Genomic DNA, 27,030 nt, shown 5'->3' with positions numbered 1-27,030 from the left:
CCCTTATTCTTAAACATCGGTACCAAAACACTTTTTCTCCATGACTCAGGCATCCTCTCACTTTCGAAGATTTCATTAAACAATCTGATTAAAAATTCCACTGCCATTTCTCCTAAGCACTTCCAAGCTTCCACAGGTATGTCATCTGGACCAACAGCCTTTCCATTCTTCATCCTCTTCATAGCTATCCTTACTTCTGCCTTGTTAATCCATTGCACTTCCTGATTCACTATCCCCACATCATCCAGCCTTCTCTCTCTCTCATTCTCTTCATTCATCAGCCCCTCAAAGTACTTCTTCCATCTGTTCAACACATTCTCCTCGCTAGTGAGTACGTTTCCCTCATTATCCTTTATCACCCTTACCTGCTGCACATCTTTCCTAGCTCAGTCCCTCTGTCTAGCCAATCGGTTCAGGTCCTTTTCTTCCTCCTTAGTGTCCAACCTTTCATACAACTCTCTATACACCTTATCCTTAGCCTTTGCCACCTCTCTCTTTACCATGCACCTCATCTCCTTATAATCCTGTCTACTTTCTTCATCTCTCTGACAGTCCCACTTCTTCTTCGCCAACCTCTTTCTCCGTATACTCTCCTGTACTTCCTCATTCCACCACCGGGTCTCCTTGTCCTCCTTCCTCTGTCCAGATGTCACACCAAGCACCTTTCTAGCAGTTTCCCTTACTAGCTCTGCTGTAGTTACCCAGCTATTCGGTAACACTTCACTGCCACCCAATGCCTGTCTTAACTCTTTCCTGAACTCCACCTCACAGTCATGCTTTTTCAATTTCCACCATTTGATCCTTGGTTCTGCCCTCACACTCCTCCTCCTCTTCTTGATCACCAATTTCATTCTGCAGACCATCATTCTATGCTGCCTAACTACACTTTCCCCTGTCACCACTTTACAGTATCCAATCTCCTTTAAACTGACCCTCCTGCATAGGATATAATCCACCTGTATGAATCTCCCTCCATTCTTGTATGTCACCATATGCTCCTCCCTCTTGTTAAAATATGTATTCACCACAGCCATGTCCATCCTTTTTGCAAAATCCACTACCATCTGACCTTCTGCATTCCTTTCCTTAACACCATACCTACCCATCACTTCCTCATCCCCTCCGTTCCCTTCACCAACATGCCCATTGAAATCTGCTCCAGTCACCACTCTGTCACCCTTGGGTACAGTCATCACATCCCCTCCCTGATGACATTAAATCCAAGCTCATGGATGCGCCTCTAGACAACAAACAAATGTTTGTTTCAGCAGCTGTTAATCTCTTTAAGGCCCTCCAAACCAAAGGGAAGGAACTGCAGGAACTCAGACATATCTTTGTTTCCCTAATTCCATGTTTTCAAGAAATTACCCTGCAAAAACTTCCTTTGTGAGGTCCTCAGCTAAGAAAATGCAAGCTAAGCCTAGAAAGGAACACAGGAAACGGCCCCCAGCTAAGTCTGTCTTCTCTACTCCCCCCTCTAAGCAGTCTTTTCGGGGAAAATCTGGTAGTCTGTGATTACCAGGCTCCCCACCCAGACACTCCTCTTTCCATGCACATCTCCCTTCCCACTTGGAAGCAGGTTACCCAGTACTCCTGGGTCCTTTCTATCACAAAGCAGGGATACTTTATGAACTGGGAGACCAGACCCACTCTCAAAGGCATCCCTCACCCACCCTGAGACCAAATCCCTGTCTTCTCCCTGGTCCTGCAAGACCTTCTAACTCAAGGAACCATTCAGGAGGTCCCGTCTATTGCAAGAGGAAGGGGATTTTATTCAAGAATCTTCTTGGTCCACAGAAAGGAAGGTCCCTGGAGGCCTATCCTGGACCTATCCCACCTCAACATCTTCCTCTGAGTTCCCTCCTTCAGGATGCTTTGTCTTCCTGCTCTTCTACTCCTGATCCTTCCTCAGGCTTTCCTAGTGTCCTTGGATATAAAGGACACCTGTTTACACATTCCAATCCACCCACTTTTCAGAAGGTACCTCCGCTTCTCAATGGATTCTGCACACTTTCAGTTCTGTGCTTTACCCTTTGGCCTTTCTATGGCCCCAAGGGTATTTATAAAATTGTTCGGCCCCAATCATGGCATTTCCCAGAAAAAAGGGAATACAACTTTTCCCCTACCTAGACAACATCCTTATCCAGGCTTCATCAAGCTCCATGGCCTTACAACACCTGCACTTCACCATCTCCCTCCTAACAGGTCTAGGATTTACTATAAATCTCAGAAAATCCTCCCTGATACCCTCTCAAGATCAGGTGTCCCTAGGATATTGGATTCTGACAAGGGAAATGATGCCTTGTCTACCACCAGAAAAGGTTGTGATGCTCACATCTTTCTTCGAGGAAATCCTTCCTCTCAAAGCCATCTCAGCCAGGGAATTCCTCAGAATCCTTGGATTCATGGCTTCAACTATCCCCCTGGCAAGGCTACACATGAGGAAATTCCAGTGGTATCCGAGAATAATTTTGAAACAACACTTGCATCCTCTAGAGTTCATGATTCCCATGCTGTCATGCCTGACCAGGGAAGTGAAATGGTGGATCTCCCAGATTCAGTCAAATCCTGGCCTGCCACTACAGCCCATACCCCCAACCAGGATCTCTTTAAAGATGCATCGGACACAGGCTGGGGTGCAACCTTAGAAAATGGAGAGTGAGGAACACATGGACCCCCCACTCAACAGGAAGAGCACATCAATATGAAGGAAATGAGAGCCTTGCTATTAGATTTGGAAATTTTCAAGGGTCAGGTTCTACCAGGCACCCTGAGGTGGTACACAGACAACACCACTGTGCTGTGGTACATCAGCAAACGGGGGACAAGGTCCTACGTTATCTGCAGACTAGCAACGCAGGCTTGGGAAATTGCCCTGGAGAAACAAATCTTACTCCAAGCAGTATATATCCCTTCTGCAGAAAATGTGATGGCGTATTCATTAAGGAGTACCATGACCCTGTCTCACAAATGGATGCTGAACAGGGACATGTTTCTGGACCAGGTCCATCAATGGAGTATTCTGGATGTGGATCTCTTTGCCTCCCCCATGAACAGACATCTCACGACCTTCTGCTCCAGGGTACCTTACCCAGAGGCTTGGAAGGTGGACACAGTCTCAATCTCCTGGAAGGGGATGTACGCCTATGCATTCCCTCTTCCCTCTCATACAAAGAGTCCTGCTGAAAATTCAGAAGAAGCAGCCTCAAATCTTCCTGGTGACTCCCTGTTGGCCAAGGCAGCATTGGTTCCCCCTTCTATTTCACCTAGCCAAGGTCAATCATCACAAGATACCCCAGCGAATGGACCTGCTCACACAGGACAAGGGAACACTCTTACACCCCCAACTGTCCACGCTGAATCTCACATTGTGGGTGATAGGGAGTTGATTCCCTTCAGACACATACACAGAGGACGTGATCCAGGTTCTGCAGGAGGCCAGATAACCAAGTACCATCTGACCTGTCAGAATGAAAGAGATTTTCCTTATGGTGTCAGAGAAACAACTTACAACCACTGACAGCAAAGCCCCCAGTGGTCTTGTCTTACCTGTGTGACCTTATGAAGTCTGGACTATCCTGTTCCTCCATTAAAATTCACCTATCTGCCATCTCAGCATGCCTGCCCTTGGTACCACCTCTAGCATCCAGGTTAGAAGTCAAACTCTTTCTGAGTGGGGCACTACATCTCAGGCCCCCAAGGAAGCCCATTCCTCCTCCTTGGGATCTTAACTTTGTCATAGAATAATTGACAGTTCCATCCTTTGAACTGGCCAAAGACTGCACCCTCCAACACTGCACTTGGAAGACCATCACCTCAGCCAGAAGGGTCTCGGAACTCCAGGCCTTTATGGCAGACCCCCCCTTCACTGTCTTCCACAAGGACAGGGTATGTTTGCATATTAACCCTGCCTTCATGCCTAAAGTGATCAATGAGCTTTCCTTAAATCAGACTATCAATCTGCCATCCTTTTCCCCCTATCCGCAGAGCAAGGCAGAAAAGATACTTAATTCCCTAGACATTCACAAACAGCTCAGGTGTTACTTGGCCAAAACCAAATCCCTCCACAAATCTCACAGGCTCTTCATCTCTTACCACCCAAGAGCTCTGGATCAACCTGTTTCCAAGCAAACCATTTCCTCTTGGATATCTAAAACCATTTCCTTTTGTTACACTAACCATGGTAGGTCACTCCCAGCCCCATAAGGGGCACAATCCACCAGGGCAGTGTTGTCCTCTGGGGCATTCCTTAAAGGATGTGACACAGCTGCTGTCCTTGAAGCAGCTGCATGGTCCTCCGTTCACACATTCACTAGACACTACAAACTGGACATGGTCTCTGGAGCCAGGGCAGGATTTTCCAGAGCCATCCTTCATGGGTTTGTGGAAAGTGCTTCTGGTCCGCCTCCCCTTTCTTAGGACAAGAGCTTTTGCATTCTCCCTGATGTCATGAATACAGCAGCATATGAACAGAAGGACATAGTATTGTTGTGTAAGAACTTACCATAACCTTAGACGTCCTTCTCTTCTATATGCTACTGTATAGTTTCCCACCCAGCCTTCCCTCTCACACTTGCCTGATTCCTGACTCCTGGAGTACCCACTCCCTAATCACTGATTCCAGTGGCATTCAGTTCTGAAGAAGGTGTGTGCTGATGTCTGCTTTATACCTGATGTCCATTTACAACCGACGTCCGAGAGAGAGGCGCAGGACATCACTCCGTAGCAGAAGCATTTAACTCTTGTATAATGGCCGGATGTAAGAGAGTTCACCAGAGGCAAACTCCCTGATGTCATGAATACAGCAGCATGTAGATAAGAAGGACATCGAAGGGTACGGTAAGTTCTTACACAACAACACTATGCTTCAGACTTTGCTAGGGGGAGGGCAGTATCCAAGGGAAAAAGTATCCAAGGGAAAAAACGTCCAGGGGACTTGAGATCTACTTCTGAAGAAGAATCACATCAATCTCAAAGAAATGGTGGCCCCAATAAATGCATTAAAAGCCTTTTATCAACTCTAGACTTCAGAACCACTGTTAATTACAGACAGTCAATGGTCCACCTCAGCCTGTAGAACCTGTGTCTGACTCTTTGGAAAGTACGATTTTGATCTGATTTAGACACCCTTTTTTTGAGGAAGTGCAACACGTATTAAAGGAACCTAGAAAACCTTCTATTAGAAAATCATATTTGGCAAAGGGGAATGGATTTGTTAGCTGGTGCCACAGGAATACCAGGACCGATCCAGAACCGAGGCCCATCTGATTCTCCAGTAACTTCATGAATTGCTCAAATAAGGCCTGTCCTGCACTGGTGTTAAGGTACATCTGTTGACCATTTGAACTTGTCTGCCATTCAATCCAACCTTTCTTCTCTGTTTTCTGTGTTCCAAGTAAAGCAATTTCTAAAAGGGATGTTACATATCTGACTACCTAGAAAACAGGTGGCTCCATTATGGGATGTTAACTTTGATCTAGAAAAGTTAAGTGTTCAACAATTTGAACCAAGCTCAGGCTGACTTGAAGTTCTTGACTTGGAAGACTGTTTTGCTCACTGCTCTGACTTTCAGTAGAAGAGTGTCTGAGTTGCAAGCTCTCATTTTTCTCCAGCCTACTTTGATCTTTCAGAGGGACAGGGTAGCTTTAAAAAACAACCATTCCCACTGAAAGAACTACATCATTATATATAGCATGGCAAAAAGTAACTGAAATACTGGATAGTAATGACTGTAGCAGATTATAATCAGGAAACAATTGTATAGAAAGTCAATTATATGCCAAAAATAGACACCCTTGTAAATACTTTATTTTGGTTTTAATGTTTGATATCTGTTTATAGGTTTTAGCCAACCTTTTTAAATAATTTGTAAATACTTCACTGTCACAAATAACCTGCATTCATGTTTTCTTGTTTTTGGAAATGAATAAAAATATTTACAAAAAGAAAAAAAAAAAAAAAAAAAAAACAGCCATTCCTTTAAGTCCAAGGCTGTGTAGGAATTTACTTTAAATCAATGTATTCATTTCTTTGTGTTCTTTCTTGAACACCAAAACAGAAGAAAATAATTCTATGTACTTTGATTGTTTATAAGGAAACTCAAGTGCTACCCAGGCAGAATTAAAGATTTCAGAATTTCTGACCAACTCATTTCCTTTGGTGGAAAGAAAAAGGTGCAACAAGTGCCAAAGCAAACCATTTCAAATTGGTTGTCTTATTCTGTCAATTTCTGTTACTTTCACCTTGGAAAGACTCGCACCATCTCTGCCAGAAGTCAAGGCTCACTCTACTATATCTATGGCTACATCTGTTTTTTTTTTTTTTTTTTTTTTTTTGGACAAGGGTGGACTTTAGAGCTAATCTAAAGGCAGCAGCTTTGTAATTTGTACATCAGCTTATTTCCAGGGCCAGAATATAATTTGTTAGGTCTATTCTGCAGGGGTCTCTGGGCTTTGGTCTTTCTTTCTCGTCCTCCTCTTCACTTGCTGTCTAAGCTTTGATAACCATCCCATATAGTTGTATACTACTCCAGCAATAATCTAATGATGAACATAGTACAGTTGTGTTAGTGAACTTACCATAACATCAGATTTTCATATAGATCACTGTTGCAGTACTAACATCCTCCCACCATACCTGTCCTGATGTCACTTATTTTGTTCTCTGGTTGGTATTTTTTCCTCTTCTATTTCCCCTTTGCAGTCGTGGGGTTCCCTGTCCTCTTTATGCATATGACATAGGTTTACAAATTTGGACCTTTTGTCTTCACCTTTTTTCTATTTATAGCCTTCCTTGGTTAGAGACAAGAAAGCTCTGAATTTTGGCACCTGTACATCTGTTTTTATGCCAGCACTCCTTCATGCTTCCTTGGATGTACGGTGCACGTGGAGTGTGCCCAAAAGTTTTTGTATACTGGACGGATGTCTGATCCTTGTCAGGAGATACATCCTATATAGCTTTATGATGATCTTCGTGTTTCACTATTGCAGTCATCACATTTGAGTTATCCCTCCCAGGGTAGCCCTCAGTTGGCCCGAATACCAGAGGCTTAGTATTTCTGCGTCAGTTGGTGTCGCTCCAGGACTGACATCAGGTCGTCAGTGGTATAAAAACAGGCAGCCAACGCCATTACATCAGTCTTTCTTGCCAAGGAGCCTGAAGCAGAAGCAGTTCACATAAGTGCCGGTCGGCCGCTACCTCAGTTTTTGTTTCTGAATTGAAGTCTTCTAAATCTAAGTACCCCGCTGGGGATCCTTTTTTCTTGCTCTAACCGATGTCAGAAAAAGTTAACAATTGTCTCGCCTGTGGAAAGCAAATACCACACTGAGACTTCCATTCTTACTGTATCACTTATTTAGGCCCAGACCACAATGTCCCCAGCTGTCGCTTCTGTGCTTTGTTCAACGCCAGAACTATACATCATCGGGCCCTTATTGTAGCTAGATATTTTCGCTCTCAGTCCTCAAATTCCAATATGGATTCGGTAAGCTATCGGACAACTGATCTTCCAAAAAAATGTAAGGATAAAAACAGAGACAGACTGCACAGGTCCAAAACTGCCGCCGACGCTTCTGTTAAGCTAGTCGTCAGTTCTCTGGTCCTCAGTGAGGTGCTTTCGCAACCCCTAATGCCCACTTCTGTGGATTTGCAGGCCACTACCGAGACCATTTCAGAGTCCAGTATGCCACGAGACTGTTCTTAGACAAAGGATCCTGTGGATGTCTCTACCTTGGATGGGTCTGGAGCCGCTGAGCAGGCACCGGCTTCCAAGGAAGTACCTCATACTACCGGTACTCGACACAGACCGACTTCTTTCGCATCTACAGTTCTTTCGAAAACTACTGAGTTTCTAAGGCCCAGGGTATACACCACACCCAAAAAATTCGACAACCCAAGCTCAGACACCCACTTCCTTGCCTCAGTCTTAAATGCTTAAAATGGCAAAACATGGGAAGCCAGGCTACCCCTTCCAAGAGAGAAAGAGACTTGTCCCCAGTAGTTTTATCTGAACAGGAGTCTGATGACTCTGATGCATCTGAATATGAAGCTATGCAACCCCTTTCTGCTTATGATGATTCTGATGCAGAGGAATCTGTCCCTTCAGCCTCTCCACCCGAGGACGTTTCCTTTGGGGAAACCCTACATACTTTAAGGGAGAATTTCCAAAGGGAATGTCAGGACTATCCTCAGTCAAAAAAGAGACTCAGGGAATTCTTAGATCTTCCACAGCACAGACCTCTGACCATTCCCCTATCCTGGATGTTGTGGATAATGTTTTTGTGAACTATAGTCTGAACGCTGACACCATCCTTCCTACTCCCAGGGAACCTGACAGGTACTATAGAGTCCCTGACTCTCACAAATTTATTTTCAAAAATCTTACTGCCTACCCCGAGGTCATCTCTCAAGGACCTAAACGAATCAAAGCAACTTCAGCTAAGATTCCCACCCCCTCAGATAGGGATTCCCAATCTCTAGACAAATGGGGTAAAAAAGTATACACCACTGTTACTCTTGCTATTAGAGCATTAAATTGTCAATTCCATATGCTGAAATATCAGCAACATACCATGGAACTCCTTAAACAAAAAATATCTTCTTTCCCTGCTTGTGCAGAAAATAAAGAGTTACAAGAGTTAATGCATTCTGCAAGTCAAGTGACTAAGCACACCTTACAATGTGGTTTTGAAGCCCTAGAAGCATCTAGCAGGGCAGCAGTCACTGGTTCTGTACTTAGAAGGCATGCTTGGCTTAAGGAACAGACCTTGCCAGACCATGTCAAATCCAAATTACTGGACGCACCCTTGCACAAAGACAACTTATTTGGCACCAAGGCAGAAGAGGTCTTAAAAAAGATGGAAGAAAAAGCTAAATCTATGCAGACAGTTAAAGACTTCCTACAGGTCCAGCCACCAAGATTCAGTAGGCATTGCCCCTCCAAGCACTGGTCCTTTCCTGCCCCCCCCCCAGGTCAGCTCAGCCCACACCCAGGGGAAGCAGGCCCCCCAGACAACAGCCCCAGGGAACGCAGAGATCTAAGCAATGGAGTTCCTCCTCTTCAAAACCAGGGAGTGCAAAGCCACCTCCTTATGTTAAGAGCTCACAATAACTTTACACTTCCACCCCTCCCTCTGCCCACCTGCACTTGCACCTAGGAGGAAAACTCTCCTTCCACACAAGCAACTGGGCAACCATCACCAGCGACTGCTGGCTCCTCAGCAGTGTCCCAGGGATACACATTTTATTTCCACACTCTGCCAATCCCAAAAGTGTTCCCAGATCTTCCCCCAAACCAGTGGCCAGAGGCCAAAAAACAAGTCCTTTCTCTCCTCTCTATGAGGGCAACAGAGCATGTTCCTGCAGAACAGTAGGCCAAGGTTTCTACTCCAGACTCTTCCTGGTACCCAGGAAAGAGGCCACATGGTGCCCCATCCTCGATCTGTCCATTCTAAACACCTTTCTGGTGATACCAAAATTCAATATTCTCACCCCCCAGCAGCTTCTTCCTATGCTTTCCAAGTATGCTTGGTTAGCCACCCTAGACTTAAGAGGCCTGCCTACACATCCCAATCAGGGAATCATGCAGGAAATACCTACGTTTTAGAGCAGGATCACTGCACTTTCAGTTTTATGCACTTTCCTTTGGCTTATCCACTGCTCCCAGAGTTTTCACAAAATGTTTGGCTCCCGCCATTGCTTTTTGCGGACAAAGAAATATTAAAATTTACCCATACTTTGATGACTGCCTGATTCAGGCAGACAGTCAGGAAAAGCTGCTAAACCACCTGAGCTTTGTAAAGGACCTACTGACCTGCCTGGGGTATACTATCAACGAAAAGAAATCTAAATTAGTGCCCACACAAAAAATTGTATTCCTGGGAGCAAGCCTGGACACAGCATCCCAGATGGCATTCCGTACACCAGAAAAACAAACCTACCTGACAGCCTACTTCTCTCAACTAGCCACCAGAACCCAGTTATCCGCAAGGAAAATCCTGCAAGCTCTAAGGTTCATGGCTTCTTGCATTCTATTGAAGAAAATGCAGACCAAAACGATTCCTCAAATCTGCTGGCTCCGAGAGGCAGAAGCCCACATAGGCAATATGCTTCACCAAAAAGATTTATTACACTCAAAAAAACAATCAAAGCAAGCGCTTTCGACTTATTCTAGTGAATATGTCTTCCTCAGACAGCCCCTTTACCTCACATCCTGCTTTAAATACATAAGTCAAGTAATCACATGTTAAAATCCATTAAAGGTGAATCATTAAATATTACAAAGCTAAAATTTAAAAATGACAGTATGATAATGATAAATATGATGAATGAAATGGATCACTTCATCATTAAAAAGGTAAAATTCATATATTTTCTATAGCAATTTACATTAATAGGGCTTACTAAAAATTCTACTTGAAGCTCTAGATCATTTAAATACTGAATTAATAAAATATTAAACTGAAGAAATATAAAAAACAAAAATCTATATGAATACATAAAAATGTATAAGACGATATAAATAGTATATAAACTGTATAGGTAAAATATAAAATGTAAAAATGCAGCAAGACCTAATAATCAGCGACCACAAGGACCTAATTAAATCCTAAAATACTAGAAATTCTTTAACCTAAAAATTAATCAGCAGCAATGTTACTCACCCTGTAGTAATTAAACATTTAAATGAAGTGCATTATTACACTACTAAACAATTAGTGTTTAAAGTAAATAAGTATTCATGCTAACTCTCATTCAGTGTGTTGAACCAAGTACCTAAAACTCTTATCTTTGTATACTTCTGAGTTTCAACACACAGGCCAAAGAACACATGTCATTCAGTCCTGGTGGATGATAGGCATTTAATCTTAATTGCCACGAGAGCTCCTGAAATTCCAACAATGTGGAAAAAGGTCCACCCCTTATATTAAAATCTATCTGATCAATAACACAGAAACTAAAATTGTGTTCAGGAAAGTAATGAACATGTTTTGCAAGGACATTCTCAAGCTTAGATTTTTTTTATACTGTACAATTGTTCGTAAACTATTTCCCTGAGTCTACAATCTGCCTTCCCAATGTAGAAAGAAGGACAGTGTCTACAGGAAGCCAAATACACTATGCCCTTGGAAAGGCAATTATATCTGTCGGTGGCTAAATATTTTCTGTCTCTTATAGTAAATGACTTACCAACGTCCATGTGTCTACAATAAGGACAATTTTCACATTTATACATCCCAATAATTCTAGAACGGGGACAGTTTAGTCTCGCCAATAGATTTTTTTTTAAATTCAACCCCTTCTATAAGTAAACCTAGGGGTTGGCTCCACAATGTTGACCAAATCAGCATCCGTTACCAGTAAATCCCAATTTTTAATAATTATTTGCCTAATAATACCAACATCAATGCTGTAAGAAGTAATGAAAGTAAGTCTAAAAGGATCGGTAGTACTTAACTGCTCAAAGATAGGAGAATCAACACCCAAAATAGGTTGAAAATGACAATTAGCCCTTTTCAATTGAACTTCTGATACCAAATCTTGGATTAATTGCGTAGGATAACCTCGTTTAACAAACATGTCATGCAATAATTCACATTCAACTCTAAAATCAAATTTGTCTGTCACTATTCATGCCGCTCTCACAAGTTGACCCTTCACTATAGATTTCTTCTGCTGAAATGGGTGACAACTGGTGAGATGAAGAAATGCATTGGAATACATTTGTTTCCTGTGTACTCTTGCTTTAAACGAATGTGAAATTCTATCTTTAAACAATTATCCAAATATGTTATACTCTCCATTCCTACATTATAAGTGAATTTCAGAAATTGAGTGGACTCATTACTAACTTTGCAAAGCTAGCCCCACAGGGAGAGCCCATTGCAACCCCTGATTTCTATAAATAATAATTTCCATTAAAGACAAAGAAATTATTATTTAAAATAACATCAAGTAATTCATCCACCAATTCACTTTCCCGTTCAGGGCAACCCTTAGATCTAATAAGGTCAATCACCCATTCAATACCTAAGCCAATGGGTATGACTGTATAGAGGTCTTAGACATCAGTGGTTAAAATGCAATCTTTGTTTAAAGGGGAAATTTGATCAACTAATTAATGTAAAGTTCGTAGTACCTTTAACCCTCCTTTACTTCCACGTTTACAAGTGATTGAACAAATATGTGAACTTGATTTACGTGATAAACTGGAACATGGGAGTAGAAAATCTTTAAGTACCCTTAGTAATTTTTCTAAGGAGGAAAAAGAGAGCTTGAGTTACTTGAGCTTTCAAGACGTTAGGGTAGTTAAACCTGTCAAAGGCGGAGGGCTTGTCTTTTTTGACAATGAGGATTACACTAAACGTATGATTAAGCTTTTTGGTTCCGATCATTATATTATTTCTTCTTTGAATTAAATGAATAGGGCCCAGCGAAAATTTAAAACTTTTCTGAATGACCTTTTCATTGAATCTAGAATCCCTTTAGATCTTTATAACTATATGAGTAACTTGGCCCCTATCACCCTGGTGATTTTCGGGATTCCGAAAATTCACAAAGCTCTGGATGATCCCCCATTGCTTCCGATAGTCAATGGGAGGAATTGTATAACATACCCACTAGCAAAATTTGTAGATGTAACATTAAAGAAATATGTGGGGATGTTTGAGCATGTTTGCAGGGATTCCTGGTCATTCTTGAACATATTAATGATTTGGAATATAAAGAAGACATCCTATTTTTAACCATTGATGTCAAAGACCTCTATATGGTCATACCCATTGACTTAGGTATTGAATGGGTGACTGACCTTATTAGATCTAAGGGTTGCCCTGAAAGGGAAAGTGAATCGGTGGATGAATTACTGGATGTTATTTTAAATAATAATTTCTTTTTCTTTAATAGAAATTATTATTTATAGAAATCAGGGGTTGCGATGGGCTCTCCCTGTGGGGCTAGCTTTGCAAACTTAGTAATGGCCCAATGGGAGCAGCAGTATGTTTTTAATAGCAGCAATATGTTCAAAGAAAACATTTTTTATTGTACCAGATATTTTAATGATGTCTTTATTTTATTTAATGGTTCTCCAGATGACATCTCGAACTTTGTTACTTATTTGAATGGCTCAACTCAATTTCTGAAATTCACCTATAATGTAGGAATGGAGAGTATAACTTATTTGGATATTGAATTGTTTAAAGATAGGGTTTCACATTCGTTTAAAGTAGGAGTACATAAGAAACAAACGTATTCTGATGCATTTCTTCATTTCATCAGTTGTCACCCATTTCAGCAGAAGAGTTCTATAGTGAAGGGTCAACTGGTGAGAGTGGCACGAATAGTGACCGATTAATTTCATTTTAGAGTTGAATGTGAATTATTGCATGTCATGTTTGTTAAATGAGGTTATCCTACACAATTAATCCAAGATTTGGTTTCAGAAGTTAAATTGAAAAGGGCTAACTGTCATTTTCAACCTATTTTGGGTGTTGATTCTCCTATCTTTGAGCAGTTAAGGACTACTGATCCTTTTAGACTTACTTTCATTACTTCTTACAGCATTGATGTTGGTATTATTAGGCAAATAATTATTAAAAATTGGGATTTACTGTTAACAGATACTGATTTGGTCAACATTGTGGAGCCAACCCCTAGGTTTGCTTATAGAAGGGGTTTGAATTTAAAAAATCTATTGGAGAGACTAAATTGCCCCCGTTCTGGAATTATTGGGATTTATAAATGTGAAAATTGTCCTTATTGTAGACACATGGACATTAGTAAGTCATTTACTATAAGAGATAGAAAATATTTAGCCACCAACTGATATAATTGTCTTTCCAATGGCATAGTGTATTTGGCTTTCTGTAGACTCTGTCCTTGTTTCTACACTGGGAAGACAGATCATAGACTCAGGGACAGAGTTTACGAACATTTGTACAGTATTAAAAAAAATCTAAGCTTGAGACTGCCCTTGCAAAACATGTTCATGATTTTCCTGAACACAATTTTAGCTTCCAAGTTATTGATCAGATAGATTTTAATATAAGGGGTGGACCTTTTTCCACACTGTAGGAATTTCAGGAGCTCTCGTGGCAATTAAGATTAAATGCCTATCATCCACCAGGACTGAATGACATGTGTTCTTTGGCCTGTGTGTTGAAACTCAGAAGTATACAAAGATAGAGTTTTAGGTACTTGGTTCAATACATTGAATGAGAATTAGCATGAATATTTATTTACTTTAAACACAAATTGTTTAGTAGTATAATAATGCACTTCATTTAAAAGTTTAATTACTACAGGGTGAGCAACATTGCTGCTGAGTAATTTTTAAGTTAAAGAATTTCTAGTATTTTAGTATTTAATTGGGTCCTTGTGGTCGCTGATTATTAGGTCTTGCTGCATTTTTACATTTTATATTTTACCTATACAGTTCATACAGTATTTACATCGTCTTACACATTTTTATGTATTATTTATATAGATTTTTGTTTTTTATATTCTAGAGTTTTAAGTAGAATTTTTAGTAAGCCCTATTAGTGTAAATTGCTGTAGAAAATATATGAATTTTACCTTTTTAATAATGAAGTGATCCATTTCATTCATGATATTTATCATTATCATACTGTCATTTTTTTAATTTTAGCTTTGTAATATTTAATGATTCACCTTTAATGGATTTTAACATGTGATTACCTGACTTAGGTAGAGGGGCTGTCTGAGGAAGACTTATTCACTGGAATAAGTCGAAAGCGCTTACTTTGATTGTTTTCTTGAGTGTAATAAAACTTTTTGGTGAAGCATATTGTCTTTGTGGGCTTCTGTGTCTCGAACCTTCTTGCATTCTATTCATTCCATATGCCAGACTGCATATGAGGAAACTACAGTGGTACCTAAAAAGCCTTTGCTGGCAGCACTCTCAAGACCTGGAAACTCTTATACCAATGATACCTTGTGTAAGGAAAGATTTCCTTTGGTGGGCAGCAGCATGCTACCACAACAAGGGACTTCCCTTCTTTAAACCCCACGCCGCCGAAACCCTCACCACAGATGCATCAGACTATGTCTGGGGTGCACACCTGGACGGCAGGTGCATTCATTGCCAATGGAGTCCAAATCAAATACATCTGCACATCAACCAAAAAGAGATGTTAGCTGTTCAGCACGCCCTGACAGCTTTCAGACCCCTACTTTCCCTAGGGCCTCTACTGATCAAAACAGACAACACCACGGTAATGTGGTACATTAACAAGCAGGGAGGGACTCACTCTTATCCCCTGTGCAGGCTCGCCATTACCCTTTGGCACTTGGCCTGAGCCATGCAGCTATACCTGTTAGCACAATTCCTGCCACGGTCTCTAAACTTTCTGGCAGACAACTTAAGCAGAAACCTGCTAGACCCACATGAGTGGCAGCTAGACCAAAGAACTTTCACCTTTATAACCCAGAAATGGGGCACCCCAAGGGGAGACCTCTTTGCCTCCCACTCCAATCATCAGCTCAGCAAATTCTGCACCAGGGAACCTCACAGCAAGGTCTGTAAAGTGGATGCTGTATCCTTCCAGTGAGTAAACCTCTCGGTCTATGCATTTCCACCTCTACCACTTATTTCAAGGGTTCTGCTCAAAATAAGGGAGGAAAAACCAAGGACAATGCTGATTGCCCCAGACTGGCCACTCCAGCCCTGGTACCCACTGCTGTGCTGCCTGTCAGCCATGCCACCATGGCACCTACCTCAGATCTCAACACTCCTGACTCAGAGGAGTGGAGAATTCATGCACCCCCAATTGCAGACCCTCAGTCTGGGAGCCTGGCTTATTCCCTGACCTTTCCTCAAGCTTACAGTGTGAGCAAACAAGTTCTAGATGTTATACATGAGGCCAGATGCCCCAGCACTAGAAAGTCTTATGTTGACAAGTAGAAAAGGTTTTGCACTGGATCCAGGCTAAGGGAGCCAGAACGGCACAGCCCTCCCTAACTCTCATCCTGGATTACCTGGCAGACCTACTACACAAGGGTTTACCCTTCTCTTCTATTAAAATTCATGTCTCTGCCATCTTTGCTCATTTCAGCACAGAGCCATCTCTTTTCTTGCACCCTCTCCTCAAACAGTTCTTAAGGGGGCTGACAACTTGAGGCCACCCAGAAGAGCTCCTACCCCAGCTTGGGACCTAAACTTTGTGTTGGAAAAGCTCACCCTGCCCCCTTTGAACCTGAGCTTCAGCAGAGTTAAAAATTTCTCTCTTGGAAGACAGCCTTGCTTCTGACCATCACTTCAGCTAGAAGAGTATCAGAGCTACAAGCACTTATGGCTGTAGAGCCATTTATCATTTTCCATGCTGGCAGGGTCTTCCTCAGGACTAACCCATCTTTCATGCCAAAAGTGGTGTCCAGTGTGGCACTCAACCAATCTATTCATTTGCCCACCTTTTTCACTAAACCACAAAACAAGGGGGAAAGGATTCTGCACTCTCTAGACCTGCACAGACAGCTCAGATTCTACCAGGACAGGACTAAATCTTTTAGTAAAAATGATCAATTGCTAGTCAGCTTCGCTGCAGGAGCATAGGGCAAGGCCATATCCAAACAAACAATTTTTAAATGGATAGCGCACTCATCCATTTCTGCTACAAACAGCACGGAAAACATCCCTCCAGGGGTCAAGATACATTCCACCAGAGCAACCTCCACCTCTGCAACTTTTCTCATTGGGGTCCCAACCAGGGACATCCTGGAGGCTGCAACATGGACATCTGTTCATACCTTCACCAAGCATTACCGCCTGCCTATCTTCTCCAAATCCAGGGTAGAGTTGCCACTGCAGTCTTGCAGGGCATCCTAGCCAGCCCCCAGTCTTTTTGACTACCTCCACCCATTTCTTCAGCTTTGGGAATCAATCCAAATGTGATGACTGCAACAGTGAAACATGAAGAACATAGTACAGCTGTGTACACTTACCATAAATGTAGATGTTCAAGTGTATTCACTGTTGCAGTCCTGGTTTCCCTCCCTCCATCCCCCTTGTCTTCTCTCTTTCTCTCTCTCTCTCCTTACAAGGAATTTTTGATAGTTACTTTCCATTGGTGGTGTTCTTCCACCATAACCTAGCTCCCTATTGGGGGCTCCTGACAGGGCAAGAAAAACTGATGTAATGACGTTGGTTGCCTGTTTTTATGCCACTGACGTCCTGACGTCAGTCCTGGTGTGACAGGAACCAATGCAGAAATACTAAGCCTCTGGTATTCGGGCCGACTGAGGGCTACCCTGGCAGGGATAACCCAAATGTGATGACTGCAACAGTGAATACACTCTAACATCTACATTTATGGTAAGTGTACACAACTGTACTTTACTGTAATAGTGATCTGTTAAAACATCTTCTGCTATATTAAGTTCATTTGCACAAAACTCTCTCTTAAGGATGGCACAGAGAACTGCAAGCAAGCAGTAGTAGTGATGGTGTACTAGAGAAAAGAAGACACAAGTGGGAGGTGATGTTCCTCAGGGATCGGTTCTGGGTTGTGCCTTTTCAGTGTAATTGTCTCAGACCTCATGTATGGGGAACTAGGTCACACTGTTTGCAGACATCAAGACATGGGTGATAAATGAGGAAACAAGCACAAGGTGGGACCTTGGCTATATATAGTCTTTGCTGCAGCCCTTCAAAGTGTATGGTGCCACATCTGAGGTATAACATCTCAGGGACACAGAATATTATTGGAGAAGTCTGACCGAAAATTCCACAACATGAGAAGGACCTGGTAATTTTCATTTAATCAGAAGGTTTGTACATTTTAACAGAATATTTGTTAAACAAGCATCTGAAGTAGATTACTCTGCTAATCCACTAATATCCATCTTTTTGTTAGCTATGCAGAAGTGCGGGCAGAAAGAAGACGGGATCTGGATGCTGAGGACCCTCCTTCTGAAATTAGTGGAGACAAGGTAAATGAAACAGTCTTGCTTAGTTATAGAGGTTTATACAGTACAGTTTACAGAGTCTTATCCTTTACTGTTTCTTATATATTTTACTGTTTTTGTGCTCCTTTTTTTCTTGTTTGTGTGTTGGGTGCTCTTAGTTATGTTTCCAGTATCTGTTGACTAGAATGCTGTTGGTACCAAATCATTTGATGGTTGTTACTGAGATGGATGCCATGTATGCAGAGTTGTTAAAAATAGTACCTTGTGCAGAATACTTATTAGTGCATTTTTGGTGCAAAACATTCCACCTTTTCTTACTGTTGTCACTGTATTTTTTTATTCCAGCATTGAAAGCACATAACTAATGAAGTTTATCACTTGCCATGAACTGAATTATAACTCATTAGCACATCTGAACTGTGGAATATCACACCTTTAGCAGCTTACATGCATCCTCACATTTTAGTGCATTTTTTGAAAAATCAAGTTGAAAAACATAAGGCAGATGAAATGTAAATATGTTATGAGCAGTCAGTGCTGTCCAAATGTAACAGCATCAATGTAATTAATAAGCAGTGTTCTTTATAGTAATAGTGAGTGCATTCACAGTCTGCAACACTGCATTGTATTATAAAATGTACAAACCCAAAATTCTGTTTTTCATAAGTTTCACAAACAACATTTCATATCTTGGAAACTCTACAACCTATATGTGTAACATCAAAACATCCTTTGTGAGTGCTTGTTTATAGAGATATTTACAGAAATATGAAAATTATTATTTGTATAATTAAAATATAATTAATACTAGGTATCTCTCAGGAGGTAGAAGTTGCTTTGTCCCCATGGCATGCTGAACATCAAACCCTGTCTTTCTGTGACCTTATTTATTCCTTTTACTGGCTGGGAAACAACAGAGTGATTGTCACTGAGGCAGCCACTAGGGGTGGTAGGATGGTTTTATATTTTCTGCCTGGCAGTAACCTCAAGCATACTTGGCAAAGTGCTGGAGAGGAGAATTGCAATAGGTTGACAGCTGAGAGTCTCTTCCCTTCCCTTCTACAAGGAGCATTTACTCAGTGTGGCCCTCCCTTTCCCCCTCTGTGGTAAGAGTGGTGGTCTCTCTGGTCACCACCAGGCAGATTACACCACCCTGTGCACATATAATTGCACACAAACACCAACCTCTCTGGAAGAGGAGTGGGCCATGTCCATTCACTCCTCCTCCTCCCTGTCTGGCTCCTCCAGTATTGGGACCTGTAATTGAACCCCAGTTGCCTGGGTCACAGTCAAGGCTCCATCCCTCTACATCACAAAGCCAGGTTTCAAGATGTACAAGTTATAGTTCAAATATCAGTGACTGTTTTTTTCAACACCATCTATGGCTTCATCTAATGCTGTGCAATAATTTGCAGGTCACTTGGTGGCAGAAATATTTAGGTACATTTTGAAACATTGCACGTCTTGGTAATTGCTTGCAAACACCTCCAGCATGTTGTATTTTACATGGACAGTGAACATATCTTTTTCTGTCTCCCCACAGCATTTCCTACCGTAACATGAAACTTTCTGCTATGAAAATATAAATAACAGTGACAATATCTGCATTGCACACCATCCCAGATAAACAATTTGAGTAATTTTGTTAGTTATACTTCACCCTTATGCTTCCTATTGTCAGTTTAGAAAATCACTTAATTAGGGAAATCAGCCAGAAAACGTCATAATGCCATAAGTAACTATGGATGTTTAATATAAATATATATAAAAGTGCTGTAAGTCTGAGTAAGTTAATTGAAAATGTAAAGGATTGTTACAGAAGATCAGTTAGATCAGTAAATTAGATCAGGTTTGTCTAGGTCCATTGTTGGATGAATGTTTACCTTCCCACCGTAAAAAAAAAAAAATCACAAAAAATACTTTTTGTTTAAAAATGAGTAATAAGACAATTTGAAACTAGCAGCTTTTTTTCTTCAGAGTATCAGCTGTGAAATCTTGGCAAAACTTTATTTTGTGGAAATGGATTTTTAATATTTTAAGTGGTCTTAAACTCAGAACTAGAACTATTTTTCTTCCATAGACATGTATGCTCAAGATGCACTACAGCAGTACAGCTTTTGTTCTGCATGCTCAGCAAGCACAGGAAGACAGATTGGTTTCCTTTGTTCCTGTTAGACCTTATCCCTGTGTATTATGAGATATGCAGTGTTTTGTCACCAGAACATGAACAAACCCCAGTTGCTTGAGGTGATAGGTCATTCTCTAAGGAAGTTGTTGCTGCCTGTAATGCTTCTCTGGGAATGTTTTCTTGTACCATGACTGTTTGGCCCTTGGAATATACGTTTACCAACCACTGCAGTTTGGACTTCCACTGAAGAACAGAACATTCTTTGAAATGTGATGTTGCCTTTTCCATCCTTCCTCACCATATGGGTCTTGGACCCAACCTTGGATCTGGCTTTGAACACTTCTGAGCTGTGGATCTGGTGCTGTGGCTCCTCCCCTGCCTGTAGTCTCTGTGTAGGGGCAGGCTACCTCAAATCTCATTTAATAGATCTTGATACTCAGGTGTGGTTTTTCAAGAAAAAAATGTATATTAATAGTTAAGTACTTTCCATTTGGGCTAATTTTGTACCCCTTCCCTCTTTAGCTCTTGCGCTTGTTGTGCTCAACTTATTTTCTGTCATTTTATTTTATCTTCCTCTTTGTATGTGAAAATGGCTGATAAGCCCTCCAGTTTTAAAAATGGATAGCTTGCTCCCACAAGCTATTAAATTTGAACATGTACGATAAGTACATGTATTGCTCAAAAGCCTTCCCATTTAGGTTCATAGGTAGGTACTAGGCTATCTGCCCGAGGGCATTTATAAGCCTAGCCAGAGTGTGTCGGCTTTCACCGCCCCATTGATTAATTTACTGAGCCTCTGTCAAGAAGAACCAATGAAGTGATCCCAGGGGTGTATTTTCTGTTAACCATCCACTCATCAATGTTTCTCTTGAAGAGTGTTAATGAGGAGCTCTGCCTAATGTAGTTAGGAATTTTCCTCCAAAGCATGGGGAGTCTCTGTGACAGGAATATATCCCTCCAGCATGTTCTATTTATTGTTGTGGTGACGTTTAGCTCACTAGAGCGAGTGGCTCGCAGTGCCTTGATTTCTTTAGGTGGAGCATGTCCATCAATTCTGAGTTGGACATGGCTTTGTAAGTCAGGCAGAGATCACCTCTGAGTAAGCGTTATGCGACTGAGTACAGCTGGAACTTTTCCAGTCGGGCTGCATAGGACATATGTTAGAGGCCAGTAATCCTCTTGGTGAGGTACTTTTGTGGTCTTTCCAGCTGTTGGAAGCGTCTTGTGAGGTACATCCCAAATGGGGCATTGTACTCTATGATGGGTCTGATGAGAGATGAGTAGAGGGGTACTATAACCTCTTTATTTCTAGATGCAAACCCTTTAGTAATTAGATGGACTACATAGAAGGATTTCCTAACTACTTTGGCAATATGATTGTCAAAGGAGAGATTACTATCTACCTGGGTCCCCAGATCTCTTATTACCTCTTCTGTATTAAGGGGGCTGCCACCTATGTGGTAATTCATGGATGTTTTGTTTTTCCCAAATGGGATGACTATGCATTTTTTGGCATTTAGCTTGAGACTATGACTTTGACACCAGGTGTCCGTCTCAGTAAGGCCCTTTTGGAGAATGTCCGTGTCAGCTGGATAGCCAATTATGGCTCCCAATTTGCAGTCATCGGTGAACTTGGTTAGCCATAGTCCTTCTGTGTTTGCAAATACTTCTGAGAAGTTTTTGCAGAACAATAGGGGTCCCAGGACTGAGCCTTGTGGGACACCACTTGTGACTGGTTTAGAGTCGGACCTGGAGCCCGCTATTCTTACCGTGTGAGTTCTGTTTGTAAGCCAGTTGGCAACCCATCTCATGACGTAGGGGTTTATGTTGTTCAGGCTGGTGAGTTTTTCTATAATTCCCGAGTGGGGAATGGTGTCAAAAGCCTTGGCGAGGTCAAGATAGGCTGTGTGAACTACCTTCCCCTCATCTATGGCCTTGGTGACTGGCCTTGGTGACTGTCTCGAAGAAGTCAACCAGGTTTAGTAGGCATGATCTGCCCGTAACAAAGCCGAACTGGGTCGGGTCAAGTGTTTGGAGGTTCCCAATGTCTTTGTTAATGAGTTCCATGATGATACGCTCCATAGCCTTGCAGACCAGGCTAGTCAGGCTTAAAGGGTGATAGTTATCAGGGTCAGTTGTGGCCCCTCCTTTGTGGAGCGGAGTAACCGTTGCTGTGTGCCATTCTATGGGCATGTAGCCTGTGGAGAGGCTGAGGTTGAACAGTGTGTTTAGGTGGGGGGGGTTAGTTCGTTCTGTAGTTCGTACAAGATGCAGCCTGGGACACCATCTGGCCCCATTGATGCTGTGCTTTTGGCTTTTGAAAGGGCTGTTTTCACCTGTGTGTCTATGATTTCCGGGACACTACACTTTTCCGGTATTGTTGTGGGCCCTTTTGGGGGTGAGAGGGGGGTGAAGTTTGCACTTAATCTATCTGCCAGGATGTTGGCAATATTAGTGGGTTCAGTATATTTTGTGCTATTTTGCACTAACTCAAAGCATATCTGCGAGTTGCCACTTAGATTCTTGACATAGCTAAAGAAGGCTTTGTGGTTATCTTTCGAATTCTTGGCTATTTTTCTTTCGAAGTTAGCCTTGGAGGATTTTATGAGGGATCTTAGTTTCTTACTGATACTGATCAGGGATGTCTTTCCTTCTTGGGATTTGCTTTTTTTCTGAACTAGTTTCCTCCTTCTATTGTGTAGCCTGTTTATGGCAGGGATCCACCAGATTGGTTTCCTTCTCTTAGGGAAGTGAGTCTTGGTTTTGCTAGGGATGGCACGAACCATGCATCCTTGTAGGTGCTCATAGAGTGCATTTGTAAAGGTTCCTGCATCTTGGACACTGTTATCCTTTAGCGTGGGAGCTGTGAAACTTACCACCTCTGTCTTAAGTAAGGTGAAGTTTGCTATAGAAAAGTTTTTCACTGTGGTTTCCTTGGTTGGCGGTGGTGATGTGGGGTGGACATCCAGAGTGATTAGTTTATGATCTGATCTAACCAGTGACAGGTTGACCTCCGGTGTGGAACACCTGTCGTCCATATTGGTGATGACCAGGTTCAGTATGTTTTCACCTCTGGTAGGAGAGTTTACCAGCTTATCCAGGGCATTTGAGTTGATAAATTCCAGGAAGTGCTGGACCTGGGAGTTTGTACTTGAGTAGTTTTCTCAGTTAACGGTAGGGTAATTAAAATCATCTAATATCAGGGTGTTCGGTAGGACCTTCATGTTTTCCAGTGTCTCCAGAAAGGCGGAGTGATAGTCCTGGGTCATGGAGGGTGATCTGTAGCAGGCCACAATTTGCATTGCAGATTTGCATGATGTTAGTTGCACATGGATGATCTCGGAGGTATCATGCTGTGCCACTAACGTGGAGATGTAGGTATCCTTGATTAATATGGATACACCCCCTCCTTTTGTGTTTCAGTCCATGTTCTGTGGCCGAAATGTGTGATATGAGTTGTAGCCCGGTAGTGCTGGGGGGCTCTGTGGAGCCTTGAACCAGGTTTCAGTTACTGCACAGATGTCAACGTTCCCCATACTGAGGAGTGCTTTGAGCGCATGCATTTTGAGATTTAAACTCCTGGTGTTGAGTAGCATAACCCTCATTTTTTTTATTTGTGCTGTTTACGGAGGTGGGTTTGACTTTTGAGCCTTGCCTAAAAAAGGCACTATGGGGGCAGCAATAGCCTTGGCCAGTATTCGAAAAGGGGTGACAGGTGTAAGCCATTTCTTGCGAAGCAACGAGGCTTGTTGAGCATGCCATCCCAGGCTGACAGACACTGGATCCCCTTTGAATGATACAGAAGCTTAGCCAATTGTTGAAATTGATAATTTTTTCTTTATACTGCGGTATCATTCTTGGTGAGGGCAGGATGCTAATCAGGGTCAGGGTCATACCCGCCTGGGCTACATGATCAGAGAGCTGTCCCATGAGGCTTTTGGACAATGAGCTATCCTAGAAAGAAGAAATAAGCTGATTCTAAAGGGTCGCCTTCAGTCTGACACAGAAGAAAAGCCCTGTTTCAGATCAGGGAAGTTTGCAGCTGCTTCTTCTTTCCCTTCTCAGTCTTAGTCTTTGAAAAAGGGGTCTGATAAACCCAGGGAGAAGCAAAAAGAGATGGAAAGTGGAAAAAGAGTAAGAAAAGGACCCCAAGAAATCTAAATCAGTAAAAAAAGAGATCTCTAGCTGTGACACCTTCATCAGCTCCACCAATTAAGACCTCTAGACCTTCATAGCCAATGTTCATTTCAGATCCATAACTTCACCTAGATTTTCTCCAGATTCTGTCTCCCCTAGGTTTTGGTCTCCAGTCTTGCAAGACAGACTCTGATGTTCTTCGTGTTTCACTGTTGCAGTCATCACATTTGGGTTATCTTTGCCAGGGTAGCCCTCAGTCGGCTCAAATAACAGAGGCATAGTATTTCTGCGTCAGTTGCCGTCGCTCCAGGACTGATGTCAGGTCATCAGTGGTATAAAATAAGGCAGCCAACGCCATTACATCAGTCTTTCTTGCCGAGGAGCCTGAAGCAAAAGCAGTTTGCATGAGTGCCGGTCGGCCGCTACCTGAGTTTACGTTTCTGAAATGAAGTTGAAGTCTTCTAAAGCTAAGTACCCCACTGGGGATCATGTTTTCTTGCTCTAACCGATGTCAGAAAAAGTTAGCAATTGTCTCGCCTGTGGAAAGCAAATACCACACCAAGACTTTCATTCTTACTGCATCACTTGCTTAGGCCCAGTCCACAATGTCCCCCACTGTCTCTTTTGTGCTTTGTTCAACACCAGAACTGTACATCGTCGAGCCCTTATTGTAGCTAGATATTTTCACTATCAGTCCTCGAATTCAGATATGGCTTCAGTAAGCCATCTGACAGCAGATCTTCTGAAAAAACATAAGGATAAAGACAGAGACAGACCGCACAGGTCCAAAACTACCGATGACGCTTCTGTTAAGCTAGTTGTCAGTTCTCCGGTCCTCAGTGAGGCGCTTTCTCTCCCCCTGATGCCAGCATCTGTGGATTCACAGGCCACTACAGAGACCCTTTTGGAGTCCGGTATGCAGCGAGACTCTTCATTGACTAAGGATCCTGCGGATGTCTCCACCTTGGATGGGTCCGGAGCCGCTGAGCGGGCAACAGCTTCCGAGGAAATACTTTGCACTACCGATTCTTGACACAGATTGACGCCTTTCTTGTCTATCGTTCTTTCGAAAACTACCAAGTTTCTAAGGCCCAGGGTATGAACCACACCCAAGAAACCAACGACCCAGTCTCAGGCACCTGCTTCCTTGCCTCAGTCTCAAATGCTTAAAATGGCAGAAGACCTTATAATACCTATCAGGGGAAGCCAGGGTACCCCTTCCAAAAGAAAAAGATTTGTCCCCAGTAGTTTTATCTGGACAGGAGTCAGATGATTCTGATGCATCTGAATACGAAGACATGCAATGCCTCTCTGCTTATGAGGATTCTGATGCAGAGGAATCCATTCCTTCAGCCTCTGCACCTGAGGACTTTTCCTTATACCTTAAGAGAGCATTTCCAATGGGAATGTCAGGACTACCCTCAGTCTAAAAAGAGACTCATGGAATTGTTAGATCTTCCACAACACAGACCTCTGTCTATTCCTCCTGTCCTGGATGTTGTGGATGATGTTTTTATGGAATCCAGTTTGACTCCTGACACCCTCCCTCCTGCTCCCAGGAAACCTGACAGGTACTACAGAGTCCCTGACTCTCACAAATTTTTTTTCAAAAATCCTGCTGCTGACTCCAAGGTTCTCTCTCAAGGACCTAAAGGAATTAAAGCAACTTCTGCTACGAATTCCACCCCCTCAGACAGGGATTCCCGAGCATTAGACAGATGGGGTAAAAAAGTATACACCTCTGCTACTCTTGCTATTAGAGCACTAAATTGTCAGTTCCATATGCTGAAATATCAGCAACATACCATGGAACTCCTCAAACAAAAAATATAATCTTTTCCTGCTTGTGCAGAAAATAGAGTTACAACAGTTAATGCATTCTGTAAGTCAAGTAACTAAGCACACCTTACAGTGTGGTTTTGATGGCCTAGAAGCATCTTACAGGGCAGCAGTCACTGGTCCTGTCCTTAGAAGCCATGCTTGGCTTAAGGAACAGCCGTTGCCAGACCATGTCATATCCAAATTATTGGACGCACCCTTGCACAAAGACAACTTATTTGACACCAAGGCGGAGGAGGTCTTAAAAAAGATGGAATAAAAAGCTAAATCTATGCAGACAGTTAAGGACTTCTTGCAGGACCAGCCACCCAGGTTCAGTAGGCATTGCCCCTCCAAGCACTGGTCCTTTCCTGCCCCCTCCAGGTCAGTTCAACCCAGACCCCGGGGAAGCAACCCCCCCCCCCCCAGACAACAGCCCCAGGGAATGCAGAGATCTAAGCAATGGAGTTCCTCCTCTTCAAAACCAGGGAGTGCTAAGCCACCCCCTCATGGAAAGAATGCACAATGACTTTCCACTTCCACCTCCTTTTTCCCACCTGCTATTGCCCCTAGCAGGAAAATTTTTCTTCCACACAAGCACCTGGGCCACCATTACCAATGAACACTGGGTCCTCAACATAGTGTCCCATGGGTACAGATTTTATTTCCACACTCTACCAACCCTAAAAGGGTTCCCAGAACTTTCTCCAAACCAGTGGGAAGAGGCCAAAAAGCAAGTCCTTTCCCTGCTCTCTATGAGGGCATAACAGAACAGATAGGCCAAGGTTTCTACTCCAAACTCTTCCTGGTACCCAGAAAAGAGGGCACCTGGCACTCCATCCTCGCTCTATCCATTCTAAACACCTTTCTGGTGATACCAAAATTCAGAATGCTCACCCTCCAGTAGCTTCTACCTGTGCTCTCCAAGGATGCTTGGTTAGCCACCCTAGACCTAAAAGAGGCCTACCTACACTTCCCAATCAGGGAATCATGCAGGAAATATCTACGTTTCAGGGCAGGGTCACTGC

General features: G+C 42.5%; 1 protein-coding gene across 1 annotated transcript in view; it reads left to right on the top strand.

The window, feature by feature from the left end:
* CLOCK (clock circadian regulator) overlaps positions 1 to 27,030 on the top strand; it is a 2,173,159-nt gene that overhangs the window by 1,706,788 nt on the left and 439,341 nt on the right. The window contains exon 16 of the mRNA XM_044062477.1: positions 17,868 to 17,943. Coding sequence (XP_043918412.1) covers positions 17,868 to 17,943 — 76 coding nt within the window. The remainder of the gene's footprint in view (positions 1 to 17,867; positions 17,944 to 27,030) is intronic.

This window comes from Protopterus annectens, chromosome 2.part1 (genome assembly GCF_019279795.1).
Source record: "Protopterus annectens isolate FY-2018-M chromosome 2.part1, PAN1.0, whole genome shotgun sequence".
Lineage (NCBI taxonomy): Eukaryota > Metazoa > Chordata > Ceratodontiformes > Protopteridae > Protopterus > Protopterus annectens.
This window is presented reverse-complemented; position numbering and strand designations above follow the sequence as displayed.